The 18,376-nt window shown below is 39.9% G+C and overlaps 2 protein-coding genes across 2 annotated transcripts; both read right to left on the bottom strand.

The window, feature by feature from the left end:
- Positions 1 to 352: 352 nt before the first annotated feature.
- On the bottom strand, positions 353 to 5,224 carry poglut3 (protein O-glucosyltransferase 3). Its single transcript, XM_079485913.1, has 8 exons — positions 4,789 to 5,224; positions 4,391 to 4,585; positions 3,823 to 4,106; positions 3,453 to 3,669; positions 3,170 to 3,366; positions 2,889 to 3,083; positions 2,671 to 2,775; positions 353 to 1,729 (listed from the first exon to the last, which is right to left on the bottom strand). Exons 1-8 carry the CDS (start codon positions 5,000 to 5,002, stop codon positions 1,601 to 1,603), a joined length of 1,536 nt encoding a protein of 511 aa, XP_079342039.1. The 5' UTR covers positions 5,003 to 5,224; the 3' UTR covers positions 353 to 1,600.
- A 288-nt stretch (positions 5,225 to 5,512) lies between these two features.
- tmprss15 (transmembrane serine protease 15) lies at positions 5,513 to 18,367 on the bottom strand. Its single transcript, XM_079485912.1, has 25 exons — positions 18,132 to 18,367; positions 17,858 to 17,991; positions 17,214 to 17,281; positions 16,850 to 17,001; positions 16,691 to 16,732; positions 12,933 to 13,049; positions 12,718 to 12,826; positions 12,483 to 12,592; positions 12,266 to 12,403; positions 12,036 to 12,188; positions 11,311 to 11,416; positions 11,028 to 11,175; positions 10,393 to 10,534; positions 10,181 to 10,270; positions 9,939 to 10,064; positions 9,213 to 9,353; positions 8,637 to 8,747; positions 8,425 to 8,557; positions 8,253 to 8,348; positions 8,095 to 8,144; positions 7,827 to 8,016; positions 7,571 to 7,752; positions 6,549 to 6,644; positions 6,186 to 6,325; positions 5,513 to 6,075 (listed from the first exon to the last, which is right to left on the bottom strand). Exons 1-25 carry the CDS (start codon positions 18,250 to 18,252, stop codon positions 5,893 to 5,895), a joined length of 3,078 nt encoding a protein of 1,025 aa, XP_079342038.1. The 5' UTR covers positions 18,253 to 18,367; the 3' UTR covers positions 5,513 to 5,892.
- Between the last annotated feature and the right edge of the window lie 9 nt (positions 18,368 to 18,376).

Raw genomic sequence — 18,376 nt, 5'->3', positions numbered from 1 at the left:
GTGAATTTGTTGTTTTCTACATGAAATCATCCTAGATCGTGTAAAAACATATATAAAACGTAGTGTCAATAAAATTATTATTCCTGTTTTACCGTAACCCTTAAAATCATTGTAGTATTATAAATTTGACTGTATTGTACCACAAATCTCTTATCTATAGATTATAATAATCTATCATTGCAAAACAAACATGACCATATGAAATGTAATAATTTTTTATGCTTCTAAACTCAAATTGAGATTTATGCCTGTAATCCACACACAGGGTCACGTATTTTTTCTTGCATTTTCAATCAGATCTTTTCCCAAGAGCGTAACTCAAGGCCATAATGTGAATACATTTCATTCATTTAGTAGTAACGTTGACGGATTTTAATGATTGCCTTATATTATTTGCTCCCATTCCTAAGGGTCGAAACTCAAGGCTGTGACACAAAAGACCTAAAGAGCATTTTGAGATTAAATGGACGTCCGAAGAATGAGTCATTTTGAAAACCTGCACACTTACATCTTTGCAAATCAACTTAATGTGTCTGTATAGTATAGAAGACACTGAGGGGAAACTCACAGGCCTGTGATATGTAATTATCATTGAGCTGCTCTGTAGTAATGCGACCATCAAAACATCACCGGGGGGCAAAATCCAAAGAGCCGGTCATTGAAAATCCATACAGACAGGGAGAGAGACCCCCATACCACATCACAGGAAATCAACCCGCTATTAAAAAATCTAATAAATGACCCTAACCATAAAAAGCCCAAAACAACCACACACTTTTCCATACAGCTTTTTTGTAGCTTCCCTACACAGAGTGCATGCCCCAAACCAAATATAACTACATAAAAAAATAAAACGTAATAACTCAGTGTTTTATACATGAAGCAAACTGTATGGGTTTGGTCTGCACTCATAAAGGAGGGGCTGTGGGAATGTCCCGGGCCCTGTGAAAATGAACTACACTTGTATTTTAAGAGCGACTTGTTGACCAAAAAAGAGAAACAAATAAACAATATCCAATCCAACAAAACACTTTTAGTTTAAGGCACACTCCATGTTTTCAGATTTTGGCATCACATGCACATCTTAAATTGTGCTTCTGTACTACATGTTATCTTAAACATCCCTATGTTTGTATTTATCTGTACAAAATCTTCCAGTGTGCAAATATTTCAATTGCATTACATTTAGTGTTTCATTTAAAAAAGTCAATTGTGAATTTCAGTATGCTTTAACTATAATACTTACAATTACGCTCAATACATCTTCAATATGGCCCATATAGAACAACTGGTTTACATTACCATCATAAAAAAAAATGAGAAGAATGGATTAAAAACAAGTCATGTGAAATGATCATTTGATCGCCATGTAGATGAGCTGAGAATACTAATGAAATTACATCTTATTTAGTCCTATATAATAGTGTTATCCGTAAGGCATAAATGTGAAAGAACAAAAACATTCCCAAGTAAACCACATACAAAATATAAAGTAAACACAAGTAGCAGAGAAGAAACACAAGCGTCTGCTCAGTCAACACCATCTCTTAAAAGTCTTTGTAAACATTGCTTGTTTTAAGTGGAAGTGTTGTGGATTGTGTCAGAGCTCATCCCTCTGCTCCATTGATCTCCTCTCACAGTTGCACAGTGTTGTGTGATCAGAGGGCTGAGGCACCGTCTCCATGTCAGGATGAACTGAAGGTGGAGAGGTCTGTCGACTCGCATAGATCTGTGAAATCGCAAAAACGCACATGACGGTCAAAAGCGGACCACAAATCAAGTGCAAAATGCTTTTAAAAAAGTACATCTGATCAAATAAACACAAATGAACCAATTTTGGTTTTATGATTTGTTAAAAATCTTTTGATATGAAGGAATGTGTTTAAACGCTTTATAGACAAAAATATGATTGGGACAACAAATTTCATTTTATCTAAGGTGGATATTACTTTAGTATTTTTGCTCTCAAGTACATTTTGACTTGAGTGTTGTTACTTCACTACATGAACAAAAGCGTGTATCATACATTTTACTGCACTACATTTCATAACCAAACCTTGTTTGTTTACCTTCTAATACTGAAGTACAAGCTCAAATCAAGTACATATATTTCTGATCTTTTACTTCAGTACTTTTAGTCTTATTAGTAGAAAAGTACTACATTTAATGTTATTAAACTCTGTATTAAAGATGTAAAAAGCATCCAAAAACGTATTTATGAAATGTAGTGGACTAAAAGTATAACATATGCTTTATGATGTTGTATAGTCAATTTTACAAAGAAAAAAATATATAAAGTACAGATACTTCGGAAATGTAAACATAAAATCATTTTTTGTCAAAATTTCACAGCTTTGACAAATTAAAAAAAAGAATGTGGAAAAAAAAGAATATGTAAGTGACCCTAACCTGTGTATATTTTTGCCATCAGGTGATATGAACAATACAACAAAACAACAGTAAACTCATTTTAAAAAGCTTTATAAGGTATAAGAATAAAATACTGAAACTGTCTTTACACATCATTTCAAATTTAGCGACAATATTATATTGCAATGAAATATCATTTTTCGTGTACATCTTGAAAGTTTAACATTCATTTGGCTATTTAGGAACTATTATTAGAAATCTCAATAAATGATAAAAGCTTTATTGTTTAGTTAGTCTCACCTGAAACACAGAGTAGTAGTAACAGTAGAGTCTGTGAGGCTGGAGCAGATTTCTCACCAGTGATTGGCCGGTCTTAGCTATGAGCTCCGCCTCTGCATCGTTGTTCTGTGTACAACGTGAAGGTGGAGTTATACAGGTGCATGCGTTTTATGTTGGAGGCACTCAGGTGACTCTGTAATTTAGCATCTCTAAATGTGTCTGGAACATGGTTTTTGTACCTTGGCCCAACTGATCTTTTCAATGAGATCTGAAAGGTTCCTCCTCACAGGTATGTAGTGCAAGTCTGGTTTCAGATGAGTGTAGAAGTGTTCATAGTACGGTGAATCCTGCTTTAAGACCAAGCTGTTGCCCAGCATCAAGTACGGAAACCTGTAGGCGGCTACTGTCCCATCTACATTTACCTGATATTTGTACTAGAAAGACCACGAGATGGTCACACTGTCTCATCATAATCCCTGACAAACATTCAACATTACTCAAGAAGTCTTGTCTCGCTTACCTTAAAGAAGTCAAAAAAGCCAACCAGCGGAGCCTTGCCGAGATCCTTCTCCCGTTCCCGAAAGAAAAAATACGCCGTTATTCCAGCGTCAAGCAGCTCTGGATGTTCTTTCGATAAGGTCACCAATCGTAGGCGTTCTTCTCGACTGTCTCGGCCTCTGAAGAAGGCATTGCTTGTTTTATTAGACCACACAGGACCTAGAACAGAAATGCAAATGTTACAAAGAGATGAGACGCAAGCTAATATTTGTTCTCAAGACAAGCACTTATATTTAAACAAGCACCCGTGTTCCCCTGGACGGACAGCAGGTCATTTGTGACGCCTCTCATGGCCTCTAGAGATGAGTGCGTGATGTCATAAGTGGGAAGGATGATGTCCCGTGTGTCTGTTGACCCACACCATGAGATTATTGGCACTGGTCCGGGTTTGTCGCTCACTTTCCTAGTCTCCATTGGCCAGTCGCCTACGTTAATATAAAATTCCACGTCAGGTAATTTAACCTGGTTGAGACAAAAAATAACACAGAATAGTGCTAGTTACATAGCTCATCTATAGTAAATAATTTCATTTGTAGTCTACTCTTTACGAGTAGTTCAAATACAAAAGCCATTTTTGTTTCAAATGATGTAAAGGATAATACACCTGCAGCTTACTTTTCGAGCGAGTGAGAGGAGTATCTCATCCGAGAACATCTTGAAGTCTGTGTATTTGCCCAGCGAGCGTCGATGCACCTGGTTATTTAAGATGGTGTAGTGAATGAGTCCTCCCCGTTTGGCAAAGCGTTGCGGCACCTCTTGCGAGAGTCGCTCAAGGTCTATAGAAGGAAACGGACTGAAGTCCGCTTGTACTTGAGGGTCTTCTTCAGGGCACTGCATGGTCCTCTGCCAGCCAGCCACATCTGACTGTAAACAATCACAGTACTCGTGATAAACAGGACCTGTGAAAACAATGAGAAAAGCGGGTAACAACATGATTTATGATGACATTTCTTTTTACATTCCTATTATGCAACAGTTTTGTTTGTATTATGCTTTCCAAATTCAAAGCCGGATGGTAATGCCTGAAATACATGACGGTACAGTATGTCCATTTTATTTAATGATCAAACACATCCCAATGAAAGGATTTTTAAAGAGAAAGAGAGACGCATATTTATATACTTTTCTGCCTGGCGAGTGCAATTTGCTATTGCTGATGGTCAATGGCAAAACATGACTGTACCGTTAAGAGTGTACGGTGACTTTGCCACGGGCTTGTCTTTATACAACACTTCAATCTTCAAACCCTTCGTAGAGCTTCCATACAGACGGTATCTAACAAGCAGCGAACCATCAGCCCGGTCCAGCGGTAGTGGCACATGGATACGAAGATGCTCCTTTTCCAAAGAAGTTATCTTTACTTTGAAAGAGTCTTTAGCTGAAATACAGGATAAACAGAGAGAAAGCAAAAGGTGAATTTCTGTCAATTCATGCATATATAATATTGACCATTTATAATCTCTTGTTTGGCATAGTGTGAAAACCCAACTTCCCTAACATTAATAAACAGAGCTATATCATATAATAACAGATCACGACATCATCATCATCATCATCATCATCATCATCATCATCCATTACCAGGAGAGACGGTGATGTTTTCTCCTTGTGAATCAACAGTCTGTATGTAGAAGTATCTGACAGGCAGCACAACATCGGGATTCAGTCCAGGACCCCACACAACACATTTACCGGGGTCGATGTCAATGTCTTTACAAAACCCCGCATTTAAAACCGCGATAATGATCAGAGTGAAAGCAACAGATGCTGTTTTAATATTGACCTGACAGATCATTGTGCAGCACTACGGTCAACAATGTAATAAATGACAAAAAAACAAGTGCTAACAACTGCTAAAATATATGCGAGATAACACATTCATTTTTATATATCAGACTTGTCGGTACACACACCGGTTCATTTATAAAAACTAAAGAAACAGGGAAGTTTTGAGCGTGGCGCTTATGTTGCGGTGCGCCGCTAAATCATTCCGGCGTCATTCAGAAACTCCACACATACAGTTCCGTATGTGACATGTCATTTAAAACGTCATTGAAAACAACGTCATTATAAATAATGGCATGTATAAAAACAATCATATATTCCTCAAATCGTTACTTTATTGGCGTGAAATATTATGCATAAAACACTTTATTTATTTGAGTTGTTGGGGTAATGGTTATTTGATTGAAAGGGTTTGTTTAAGGATTTGGTTGTTATTATTATGATATTCTTATTTATGCAGTTTAATTGTTTTAAAATACTTTATTCGTGTAATGTCCCCTAGGAAAAACTCACACGCCTCTGAATTCATTCATTTAGTGCAATAGTTATCTTTTCACAAACCCTTAAATATCACAAAGAAAAACAAAAGTATTAAATTAAATTATTATACATTCATTATGATGCGTTGATTAACATTCTAGCAACAATACTCAATTTCAACACACAATTACAGTACAAGATATTACACCAGAATGAATACATCTTATTTTCTTTTATCAAAATGAGATGAATACCGGTTACAAAAAAAATACACATTTGCGTTTTCATAAGCGGCTCCGTGAAGTTCACAGATCACAGCAAAGACCAAGTCAGGTAGTTGGGAGAACATGACTCCTGAGGCCTCAAATGTCCAGAAGCACATAGAAAACGATATATTTAAGATGAAACTTCACTTTATATTTAATGACCGTTCCAGTTGGAGTAGAGACGTCGTGTCTCTGCAATCCAGTCAACATAAGGATTGATGTTCGCATATACACCAGGACGCCGCGGTTGACCGCAGCCTATTCCAAAAGATGCCACCCCCACAAGAGTGGCCCAATGGGTGTCCTCCTCACACATAAGTGGACCTCCAGAATCCCCCTGTCATTTATAACGAATCATATTCAATCAAAATATTGTGACATTTCTACACAGTTATGTATTCACAAAAGCATTGTTGCATTGTTATGAATTGTTTAAGAAGTACACACCTGACAGGTGTCCACACCACCTTCAGGATACCCAGCACACACCATCTGATCTGTGATGTTGTACTCAGGCAGCCACCGCTGACACTGTGTGTTGTTTATGAGCGGTACAACAGCCTCCTGTAACACATTAGCTCTCGATCCTGGACATCACAAATACAAAAATAAACAGCTCAAACACAACCATAACATAATTAAACGCCCGGTTTCCATAACATGTGATGCTTCAGAAACAAAGTCAGATAATCATTTAGATAAAAAGAACGTGGTAAATTCAAATCTTAGTTTGTATAATGCCTCAAATCGTTTCAAGCTGAATAAATATAGAAAACACAAGAGAATGTAAAAGAGATGTGCTCGTCTTACCCTCTTCAAATAGTCTTCCCCAACCAGCGATGAAACACTTTGTGCCTTCTTTAAATAGTGTTCCGGTTTCTGGTATGCAGATGGGTTGAACATAATCTGAAAGATCATAATTTACTTTTATCATTATTTCAAAAGTCTTTAAGTTTAAGTCTTAGTCTCTGCTGTCTTTCTTAAACCTTGTGACTCCACATTTTGCCATTAATCAATATTATTAGACAGGGTTTTGCAAATATATAACCAATAAAACCAATTTAAAAAAGTATTAAAAGTGCTAGTCAACTTTAACAACCTAGTCATTCATCTTTTTTTCATTTCCAGAAAAATAGCCATTTTAGACATCGAAGGCTTAGGAAGGTCAGAAGCAAAAATAACTGTTTATGCAAATCTTATTGGGAAAAATGTATAAACCGATTCATCAGACGCATGGTCCGCCTGACCCCAGCTAACTCTCGATTTGTGTTTAGCTGGTGTGTAATACTATACCTATTTGAATATTATTAAATTGATGTTAATATTTATATGTATTATTATTGTATTGAATAATGATTGTATTAAATAATAAAATAGATTTTTTTGTTTGTTCATTTAATTAAATAAACAATTTCTTGAATGGGTCCTGTAGTTTGGTTGCATTTTAAGAAACCGTATGGTACATTGATATCAAGTGGTTGGGCTTGCTTAAGTTGGGGTTACAAAAGTGTGCATTCGAGGTATTGTTTGTTTATGTTGTGAAGATGAAACCATATTTCACTCAGAGAAAACATCACAATTTAAAATATCTTAAATGATCCTATAATACATTTGGGGTTTTTTCAAAATATTTACATTTAGTCAATCAGCAGACGCTTTTATCCAAAGCAACTTACAAAGAGTTCGGGGAGCAATAAGCCATATATCATAATTAAATATATTTTTCTTTTAATTTAGCTTTAAAATGATGGAATAAAGTCAAAACAACAGTTATATAAAAATGTTACATAAAAGAAAAATACAAGTGAATTGTTGCCTGCGAGTAGCCCTACCTGTGAAGTTGGCAGGCGTCTGTAAATGCATTAGTGCGATGTCAGATTCCTTTGTCCTTCTGTTATAACGTTTGTTCATAAAAATCTTATCGATCGAACGGTATTGACTGTCAGACTCATCCGTACTAAACTGAGCGTGAAGACCCAAAACAGCTACCCAGTTCGACAGCTGAACGTTCTTTCTACAACATCAAAAAATGCTCAGTTAGTCTCACCTGTTATTGTTATTACAATAAAACCGCTGAGCAGCACTCACCCATAAACACAATGTGCGGCTGTAACCAACCATTCGCTGTCAATCAATGAGGCTCCACAAACGTGACCCCCCTGCCATTGCAGAGACACAATCCACGGCCACGACCCTTTCGGAGCTTCCTGACCTCCAACCACCCTTCCTGCATTCTTGTCTGGGTCACTTTTTGGGGGCACTTTACGAACGCCACATGCTTAAACAGAAAGCGCTGTTTTGTGATGTTCTTATGTCTAATGTCAAACCTAATGTTAGTCGAAGATTTAAAACTTACGGTCATTGTTACAGTATAGCGATACAATATTCTCGCTGACACATTTCTCACTGTGGAAAAGCACAAAAGGATTTGATTTTATAGGAGATCTGCAAACAATTGTAGAATTAAAGAAGTGTAATCCTACAAAGACCAAAAATGGTTGTACTGGAGTTCACCTTGGTTTCAGTTCCAATGTGCCATTTGGGTTTAGACCAACTGTAGTAAAGGGAGCATCTCCATCCTTAATCTTTAATGATGTATGATATCCCGACCTGTAATAACAACAAGCTGTAATTCTGTAAAAACAACAATGATTCTGACACGATCCACTATTTCGCCATGAGGTACCTGTAGCCCAAGTAGCGACAAAAAAACCTTGACAGACCTCTAGTCCAGTTCTGAGAGCAGACCGTGTATAGATGATCCTGGACTTGAATTCTTAGCCGACTATCATCGGTAACATTATTTGTAATAAGATGCACTGAAATACAAAAGAGTCTGTGAACAATTGTTCAATTGCTGAAGACGTCTTTGCTTTGTTGTCGAACCCGATGACTTACCACAGTCTGCTTCATCAGAGCCGTCGGGACAATGTTTTACAACATCACACACGCTAGCAGCAGACACACACGCTCCCGTGCCACACTGAAACTGGCCAGTCACACACAGCTCTGTAGATAAGAGATTTTGCACGCCTTCAGACTTAAAGGAACAGTTCAATCAAAAATATCAATTCTGTCATCATTTACTCACCCTCGAGCTGTTCCGAATCAGTGTACATGTCTTTGTGATGAACACAGAGAAAGATATTTTGGAAGAACGCTTGTAACCTAACAGATTTTGGCCACCATTGACTACCATAGTAGGAAAGATGACAATGGTAGTCAATAGTGCCTCAGAACTGTTTGCTGATCTACATTCTTCAAAATATCTTCTTAAGTGTTCGACAGAACAAAGAAATGTTCACATATATTTTCCATGGTAGTCCATGGTGGCCAAGAGCTGGTTATAGATTCCAAAAATCTTTCTCTGTGTTCATCAGAACAAAGATTTTGATAAAAATTTGGAACCACTTGAGGGTCAGTAAATGACGACAGCGTTCTCGTTTTTGAGCTTATGAAAAGGGTAAAACATACCCGGTCGACCGAGAAGAAAGCCGGTGCTGAAGTTGGCTAGAAATCCTCTGTCGCTTCCCGATGAGTCGGTGAAAAACAGGACGGTCATCTGGGAGGTTTTGGAGAAGAGATCCGGGAAGGATCGGTCCCCGGTAAGGACAGCTGTGAAAATAAAGACTCTTACTACTATCTGTTGTTTTGAGTTTGAACATTGTGGAAAAGAAAGGAAACATCCACACTGAAATGAGGCATATAAAGGCACGTCATGGCAGATTTGTTAATGTTGTTTGGTGTCTGAAATGTGACAGAAAATTAAAAGGAGCATGTTTCATTTGGTACAAATATTACAATAGAATCAAGTATTTTCAGTTTATAAAAACTTTATTTTTTCAATCTTTACACGTGAATGTGACAGGTGAATTGTTTGGTTAACATCCTGTTATAGCTTTAATGCTTTCAGGTACTGTACAAATGTATTTTCAATAGCACATCCTATGAAAATGATCTATATTTCATATTACGGCTTGAAATAACCAGCTCCATCTCATAAACATGTGGCTCGTTATGCTTAATATATTGCTGCTGTGCTTCAGAAAACCTTGTATCTCCATATTTTGTTATTTTTATGTTTTGCCATATCTCTTTATAATTAGTCACCCTTTATGTTTTGTTAGGACAGCTTCATTATTATATTTGTATACTCATATTTCTGATTTCTATTCTTGTTCACGCTCCAAATGGACTCACCTAATAATTCTGAATTGGGCTCTACGCCATCCCGAACTTCTAAAACGTCATAAGACGCCTCCAAAGCAACATCTTGAAAATGCAGCTGGATATTCTGTCCTTCCTTAGCATGCAGAGTCCACATACCTTATAAAAGATACCCAAACAATTATAAATGTGTTTATATTTTTAATAGATTATTCCATAAATGATTCTACATGTAAAATTTTAAGACACTGTGTGTGTGTGTATATAGTACTTACACGAAGCTTTCGATCCATAGCCAAGTGGATAATTTGGAGAACTGAATGTTGAGTTTGACTCATAGAGGTCAAATGGACCCCCACAGTCAGCTATTATAACGACAAACAACAGTATGTGAGAGTATTTATTTTTACATTTGTAAATCTGTGAGGCTCATCATCTTATTGTTGATCAAATACAGTGTGTGTTAGTAAATACCATCCTCTGTTACCTGGCATTGGAGGTGGGGTGATGGGCGGGGGGACCAGGGTGGGCTCGGGAGGCCCCTCCACACAGGAACCAGGCTCAATGCTGATGTCATCGAGAGCGATATCATTCAGGACGCCTGCCCTTTTCTGAGCTTCAAACACAACCTGGGAAACCAACAACAAATTATGCGATTTATTTGTTTAAAGAGTAAATATTTTGATTTTGGAGTGTCCAACAAAAAGTTCACGTACATACATAGTGTATAAACTTTCATTTGCTATTAATAGGCAGTTATTATTAGCTTACTTCTTGACCGAATCTCAAATGATTCGTTCGGCGAGTCATCCGTCTAATCCCCTCCTTTCTGTCTGCCTAATCTGATCTGATTGGTCAGATGGTCTAGTCTGCTGTGATTGGTCTACCGCGTGCAGTGTCGCAAATGGAACGTAGAAGTGACACAAATCGGACCCGGAACTTAAATTAGAACGACTTGTTCGAGTGATTCAGAGTCGACTCCTTATTTCCAAAGCAGTAACTTTGTTATTCATTCACTTTCGGCTTTACAACTTGGCAGACTGCTTACATTCACACACAGCAACATTACACACCAGCACGATATCTATGCTTTAATATCTGCAGATGTACATTTGTACAGACCACAACATTTGCCGTGCTGTTCAGTGTGGCTTGGCCATAGTTCCAGTTGTCACCATAGTTCCCATCCTTCTGAAAGAGGACAGTGACAGTAGATCCTTCCTCCGTCATGACTATCAGACGCCAAACGTCATCTCCAAACATATGATACCTTAGAGAGCACACAGACCACCATCAGACTTGAATCACGCTTACAGATCATAATGCAAACGAAGGGAACTAACATGAATGACACAAAGGTGTCAGGAAAGAAAATGCACAAAATGTGAAACATAAAAAAACTAACCAGAATCTCAGACACATAGATTCCTTCACAGGAGACAGTGGAAGACTATAGAGACGCAATTTCTTTTCCAAACTTCCGTAATTTCTAGGGGTCACTATGTAGTACCCTAAATAGAGAAAAACATCTGTGTCAGGTGTAATGTATGTCAAAAAAATAAAAGGACAAATCAATAAATTGAATTGGCCCATAAAGTCCCCATGAACTAGACAAGTAAGTGTTTTGCTTTTAAATAAGGTAATTTTACGGATATCTATGAACTAGTGTGCTGCAAAATATTGAAAAATAGCATTTTAAGAAATATAAAGATTTAAAGGTCATGTGCATGAAATGTAGCGGCATCGAGTGGTGAGCTTGCGAATTGCAACCAACCGCTCACTCCGCCCTTCCCTTTCGAAGCACTACGGTGGCTGACACAGAGCTAAGATGTCGTCATGTTTTTACTTCTTTGTCGAAGGAGATAAGATATTCACAAAACGCATTCCATAGAGCAGTTTGTCCGTTTAAGGCTACTGTAGAAACAAAATGGCGAACTCCATGTAAGCGGACCCGCAGTGTATGTAGATAGAAATAGCTCATTCTAAGGCAATAAAAACATGAGCTTCATTGTGTAAGCTCTTTATACACCTCTGAACACATAATTATGTATATTATATTGCATTTCTGTCAATAGAACATCCAAAGAATTACACTCTGGATCTTCAAACAGTTGTTAAATTGAATGGCACCTGATCGGTTGGCCAGGGTGTGGTCAAAACTCGGGCCGGTGCCAAGGGGAGGAATAGAGCCTCGGCCTCTCAACCAGTCTCCATGATCATGTATAAGTTCCTGTCTCCAGAAACAGAAGTCTTCTTCAAACGAACAGTTTATCTTGTCATCATCTGCCAAAGATTAGAAACTCAGTATGTTGTACATAACTGACTTGATATGTACATGTTCTGCTAAAAGCGATACCCACTCGAGAGACGACTGATGTTTTCTTCTGTGTAACTAGCATTGAAGCCCGGAAAGTTGTGAATGATGTCTGTGTGAAATTCAACCGTGGCTTCTCGAGATAACAGCCAGATGTTTCCAGACGCCATTCCCGAGAGAGAATCTGAGAAAGAGTCAATCCACTCGATTTCAAACAACTTTTTAAAGATTTACAGCCGATGAATTTAATATCGTTTACTCACATGTTAAATTTTTCGTCAGTCCTGTTCCTTCATATAGGTCCAGAACATCAATGTCTTCCTCCGTGTGAAAATCATGGAAGGTTATTTTGATGGCTAGGCCATCGTTTACACTGTGGGTGGAACGGAAGCTTTAGTGAAACATTACATTTCACACTATACGTTTATAATATACCTTACATTCACTTTTTTCATTTATTTTGCGGATTCTTATGGTATGAATGAAGTGTTGCAGTACCGTATGACCCAACGACACGTGATGTCACTCTCGTAGTCCTGCGGAAAGTTTTTCGAGCGGAAAGACCCGGTCGGATCGAGCAAAAGAAACTGTCCATCGCACACAGTTGCTATAGGGCAGAAAACGCATCTTAAATTCATCTCTCATTTCAGCCAACTAACAGCGTCTTTATTTTTTATATCTATATTAAGTTACATACGTGTCTAAATACATACCACAGACACTTTGATGCTCATCTGAGCCATCTGGACAGTCGTTTATTCCATCACAGAACTGACTTGTGGATGTACATGTACCATCAACACATGCTTTCTGTCCATCTGGACACTTCACTGCAGTGACGGACACAACATACATAGTAAGAAAACATTATAGTATATTTATAGAATAAAATTACTATGGAAAGGGAATGAGGGCATTTTGGGACTAGGAACTGCTCCTTTAAATTTACTCCTTTACTCATCCTCAGATTGTTCCAAACATGTAAAGATTTCTTTGTTCTGCAAAGCACAAAGGAAGAAATTTGGAAGAATGTCAGTAACCAAACAGATCTCATCCCACATTGACTCCCATAGTATTTATTTTCCCTACTATTGCAGTAAATGGGGGACGAGATCTGATTTCCCAATACATTACTTTAGATATTCATACAAGTTCGTAACAACCCGAGGGTGACTAAATGATGACAGTGTTAACATTTTGGTGTGAACAATCCACTTAAGGCGGACTGATCAAAACCTGAAGACTGGCGCAGAATTTCTCCGACAATGGTTGAGTTGTCCAGACCGAGAATCGGGGAAAAAACACTCAAGCAACAGTCTTGTCGTAGCTTTTACTCATTCTTTATAGATTTTGATATTCCAGAATAATGGAAAACTTGTAAAAAATATGAAATTATGTTATCATGTTGTGAATAAAAAATGGCATTTTAAGGTATTTACCACTGTTCCCTATCAAAAGCTACACTCGATGCTGCGTTTCAAACGCTATGGGAGAACGTCTTGGTTCGACCGGCTGTGAAGCACGTGTGTCAAACATGCCAAAAATTATTTTGGCTTTAAATAACCTCGGCAGGTAATTTGGTTAATTACACCAGCACCTGCAAGTTATAAATAGGCGTGGCGTGAAGGCGTCTTCAGGTTCTTTTTTCTTCAAGGACCGCATTGTATGCATGTGTGCGCGTGAAAAGCAAAGCAAAGCAAGATATTCTTTTGAACTTATAAGCACCAAAGGTTTCTTTAAGTTACAAATAAAAATAAGAGTGAAAATAAAGGATCATGTCTAGTCCAGAACGGAAATGTGTGCCTCCGTGTCAGAGGTACCTGGACGAACTGGACAGACATGAATTCTGTTTTGAGTGTTTGGGGGTTGATCATGCCACCCTGGGACTGGAGGGACAGTGCAAACTCTGTGATGTGTTCGACATTCGAGTTCTCCGTGCTCTGTGTTCTTTCTTTAAGAGCGACCGAGCCGTCTCTCCCCCGAGCTGGGATTTGCGGTTCGATCTAGCCGAGGCACGGGCGACGGAAGCCGTTTCTCCGGTGCACTCGCCGAGCCGCGACGTCCTCGCGTCCGCTTCCGAAGCGTGCCCCGGCACTTCATCGGATCGGGCGGAGGACGAGGCATCTCTTGTTTCTGTGGGTTTGGAGAGCGCCGCCTCGGGGCGTTCCTCTCGCGACGCAAAAGCGTTAGATGAGCTGCTCGGGGCGGTGACGAATGCAGTCGACCGTCTAAAGCTCGACTGGCCGCAGGAACAAGAGAATCCCAAACACTCAAAATTAGACGACAGATATCTGTCGGGTGGCCAAGGGGAGGAGCCCAAAATTTGGGCTCTCCCATTTTTGGAGGATCTCCACGCCTCGGTCATGGCAGAGACCTCATTCCTCCCGTGTTTTCGTGCCGTCAACGTCGATTTATTCGACTATTGTCGGCGTGAGACCACGAGGGTACACGATGGTGCCCCGTGTGGAAGAGACACTGGCAAGTTATCTCTCCCCTGGGGCATCGTCATCCTTGAAAAAGCCTTCTCTCCCTACCAAGCCTTGCAGGGTTACATCTGCGCTGGTGGGGAAGGCTTTTCAGGCAGCCGGTCAGGCTGGTGCTGCCCTGCACACCATGGCGGTTCTGCAGGCATACCAGGCTGACCTGCTGCATGACGTGAGCACTGTCGGGGTGATAGATGAAACGGCGTTCTCAGAACTACGCCGGGCCACAGATTTGTCTCTCCGTGCGACCAAGCAGACGGCCCGTGCCATCGGCCGTTCTATGGCTGCGTTGGTAACCACGGAGAGACACCTGTGGTTGAAGCTCACGGGCATCAGGGACCGGGACCGTGCGTTCCTCCATGATGCCTGATCTTGCCTTTTGGACTGTTTGGTGATGCGGTTAATACCGTAGTCACCAGGTTCCGGGAGTCGAGACGCCACGAGGAGGCTTCGTGAGGTATCTCCCCCGTCGTGCTCAAGCGTCTGGAGTGTCGTCCACCCACTCCGAACCAGTTCCCCAGTCCCGGCCAGGCACACAGTCTCGGGTGGGTCCGGTCTACCTGAGATGTGAGATCGTCAGGCAGAGTGTGGCGAATCGCGCCCCCCTCAAAGAAGCAGGGGAACGGCCCACCGTGCCCCTCAGGCCACCTCGGGTTCGTGACGATCGATCTCAAAGACGCATTCTTTCACATAGAGATCTTGCCACAACACAGGAAATTCCTGAGGTTCGCTTTCGGGGGCGAAGCTTACCAGTATCGGGTTCTTCTATTCGGCCTAGCCTTGTCACCCTGCACATACACAAAGTGCATGGATGCAGCTCTGGCTCCTCTGCGACTCCAGGGCATCCGCATTTTGAATTACATAGATGACTGGTTGATTTTAGCTCAGTCTCGGGAGCTAGCGCTTCGACATCGGGATGTCGTCCTAGTTCATCTCGAGACTCTCGGGTTAAGACTCAACGTCAAAAAGAGCGTTCTTTCCCCTACACAGAATACAACGTATCTGGGGGTAATATGGGACTCGATCGCAATGCAGGCACAACTGTCACCTGCACGTGTCGAATCCATTCAGAGCACCTTGAGAATCATCCCGGTGAATCATCAAGAGGGGTTTCATCTTCTATGGCCTTAGCAAGAGGTGTCCCCTTGCAGCAAGTGTGTAATGCGGCGGGCTGGTCCTCTCCACACACATTTGTAAGATTTTATAGTCTGGATGTCCACGCTACTCCAGGCTCACAAGTCCTGGAGTCTACATCCCAGAGTCACGTCTGATGCCTTCTCTTGGCTTGTGCACACATACCACACAACCGTGGGGGGTCCAGACACCTCCAGTGCGGCGGCGTTGGTATTCTCGTTCCCATAGCGTTTGAAACGCAGCATCGAGTGTAGCTTTTGATAGGGAACGTCTCGGGTTACTTGGCTGTAACCCTGTTCCCTGAAAAAGCGGGAACGAGATGCTGCGCCTCAATGCCACACTGTAGGCGTGCCGGACGTCCTTTCAGACAAAATTGGAACCTGAAGACGCGTTCGCGCCAAACGTATTTATAACCTGCAGGTGCTGGTGTAATTAACCAAATTACCTGCCGAGGTTATTTAAAGCCAAAAGAATTTTAGGCGTGTTTGACACACGTGCTTCACAACCGGTCGAACAAAGACGTTCTCCCATAGCGTTTGAAACACAGCATCTTGTTCTTGTTTTCAGGGAACAGGGTTACAGCCAAGTAACCCAAAGCGTTCTCTAAACTGAAAGCGCTCTCGTCTTTTTTGAGCTCCACATTATTAGTTTATACATATACTTTATATAATTACACTAGTTTGTCATCAAATAAATTAAATTGTATATTATGATATATGTTTTTAAATTATTTACAACTAAGTAGTGTTTTTGTCCCCTAACATGACAATATGTCATTGAATTCACTTTTTATTAAGTGAGGCCATACATCGTAACAATAGTCAACATCACAACAACATTAAAAAACATCTTACCTGGTTTAGTTGTAGATGGCTTCTGTGTTGTACTTTCTTTATCTGAGGGCACATAACAGAATTATGTGAACTTTGTATCAAACATTTGGCAACCCTTTGAACTCTTTGGCAACATAAAAGTCTTCGGACAAAACGGTACAGATAAGAAACGTGCAGTACCAGAGATCTGTACACTGCTGCTGTCAATCACAAGTCCTTCATTAGATCCAGTGTCACTCTGTTTCAAAGCATCTATTAATTCTTCTTGTGCCGTGTTAGAATCCAGAACAGCACGAAAGAGGACGTCAAAGTGCACAACAACACTGCCCTCGCTGAAAAGAATGTTATGTTATGTTAACATCATGTATGTGTAGTAATAATGAAACAATAAAGAAAAAAAGATCAATTCAAATGCATTTTGTTGTTAAAAAAATATAATCAAACTAGCTGGAAATATCAGGGCATAGCAGTGTTTTATTTTAACAAATATCATTTTTTCTTCTTTTAAGAATAACCCATGCGAAGTTTGGTTAGATAGTCTTACCTGAATTCATTAATCTTGCAGTTTTGAAACTGCTCTTTAAGGGAACTACGACTGTAGGCTTCATTTATCTACAAGCAAGCAGCAAAACACGTCTTCTTTATCTGAAACACTGACTGCATCATAAAAGTCTGTCGGAAATGGCCTTGTAATAGACAATATACTTCTACTTTTTAACTAAACTTACAAAAGTGTAACAGTACATCAAATATATACCAAACAAGGATAATATATACGAGCAAAGGGTTTTCAAACGTTATGATGTGAGGGACCCCCAAATATGGAGAATATTTTGTGAGGACCCCTTTCCTGAAATTTTCATTTCATCTTCACAAACACAACTCCACAAAGCCCAGTGAATAAAATAAAGGAAACTGTAGTGAGAAAAAGTCACACTATAAAGATGAAAAATAAACAATTCTGGCACGCATGCATGTAGCAAGCAAGAAGAGATAAATACTTCATTTTAACACTTCTGAATTCATTTTTTTCTCTGAGATTTTCGGCGGACCCCCTTGAATTTCCTGAAGGCCTCCTGTACCCCCGATTTGAAAACCCGTTATAAAAGGTAATGTCCTTGCAGATGCTCTTCAGGAAAATGCAGTATGAAAAGGTGTCAACCCAAACTATACGAATGGCAAATGTACCTTCTGCTCAGTATCGTAAGCCAAGGCTTTAAACAGCACACTGCTTCTGTTGAGGAGATCCGCTGTGAAAACGGCTCCATTTGTGATAACAAGTCGCCCGGTAAACTTTGAACCTGAATCATCGTCTCCTAAAGCTAAATCGAAGGAAAAAAACGTGGCTCACAACCTACATACACATTCGACTTTCTAATAGTGAGATAACCCAACAATGTAATACCAAAGAACATCTAGTAATTACATACTGAACATACTGAAATAAAAAAGTGTTTCATACCATTTTTGTCCAGCGCAAGCCAAGAGACCACAATAAGACTCACACACACCACAAACAGAACAGCCACCAGCGTCAAAAGCAGCACGTCCACGGATGACAGACGACAACCTCTCCTAGACATATTTAGACTGAGAACTTTACCTCGAGACTTACTGTAAGTTTTCTAATTGTAATGGGACAGTGTCTGGATGAGGTTTCTCATTTGTCTCTTGGCGTCCTCATGTCTCTCTTATATAACCGGGTAA

This window comes from Barbatula barbatula, assembly GCF_947034865.1.
Source record: "Barbatula barbatula genome assembly, chromosome: 22".
Lineage (NCBI taxonomy): Eukaryota > Metazoa > Chordata > Actinopteri > Cypriniformes > Nemacheilidae > Barbatula > Barbatula barbatula.
Note: the sequence above shows the minus strand (reverse complement) of the source record. Positions and strands in the feature narration are given on the sequence as shown.

What these genes read in the sequence shown, in the direction of transcription:
- poglut3 (XM_079485913.1), bottom strand. Translation starts at nt 5,002, where the DNA reads ATGATCTGTCAGGTCAATATTAAAACAGCATCTGTTGCTTTCACTCTG. An exon ending in GTCACCGTACACTCTTAACG is followed by an intron (nt 4,107 to 4,390) that starts GTACAGTCATGT and finishes TTGTTTTCACAG; the next exon opens with GTCCTGTTTATCACGAGTAC. An exon ending in GTCCGTCCAGGGGAACACGG is followed by an intron (nt 3,367 to 3,452) that starts GTGCTTGTTTAA and finishes TTTCTGTTCTAG; the next exon opens with GTCCTGTGTGGTCTAATAAA.
- tmprss15 (XM_079485912.1), bottom strand. Translation starts at nt 18,252, where the DNA reads ATGTCTAGGAGAGGTTGTCGTCTGTCATCCGTGGACGTGCTGCTTTTG. An exon ending in GCCATCTACAACTAAACCAG is followed by an intron (nt 13,050 to 16,690) that starts GTAAGATGTTTT and finishes CCGTCACTGCAG; the next exon opens with TGAAGTGTCCAGATGGACAG. An exon ending in TGTCGCTACTTGGGCTACAG is followed by an intron (nt 8,349 to 8,424) that starts GTACCTCATGGC and finishes TTGTTATTACAG; the next exon opens with GTCGGGATATCATACATCAT.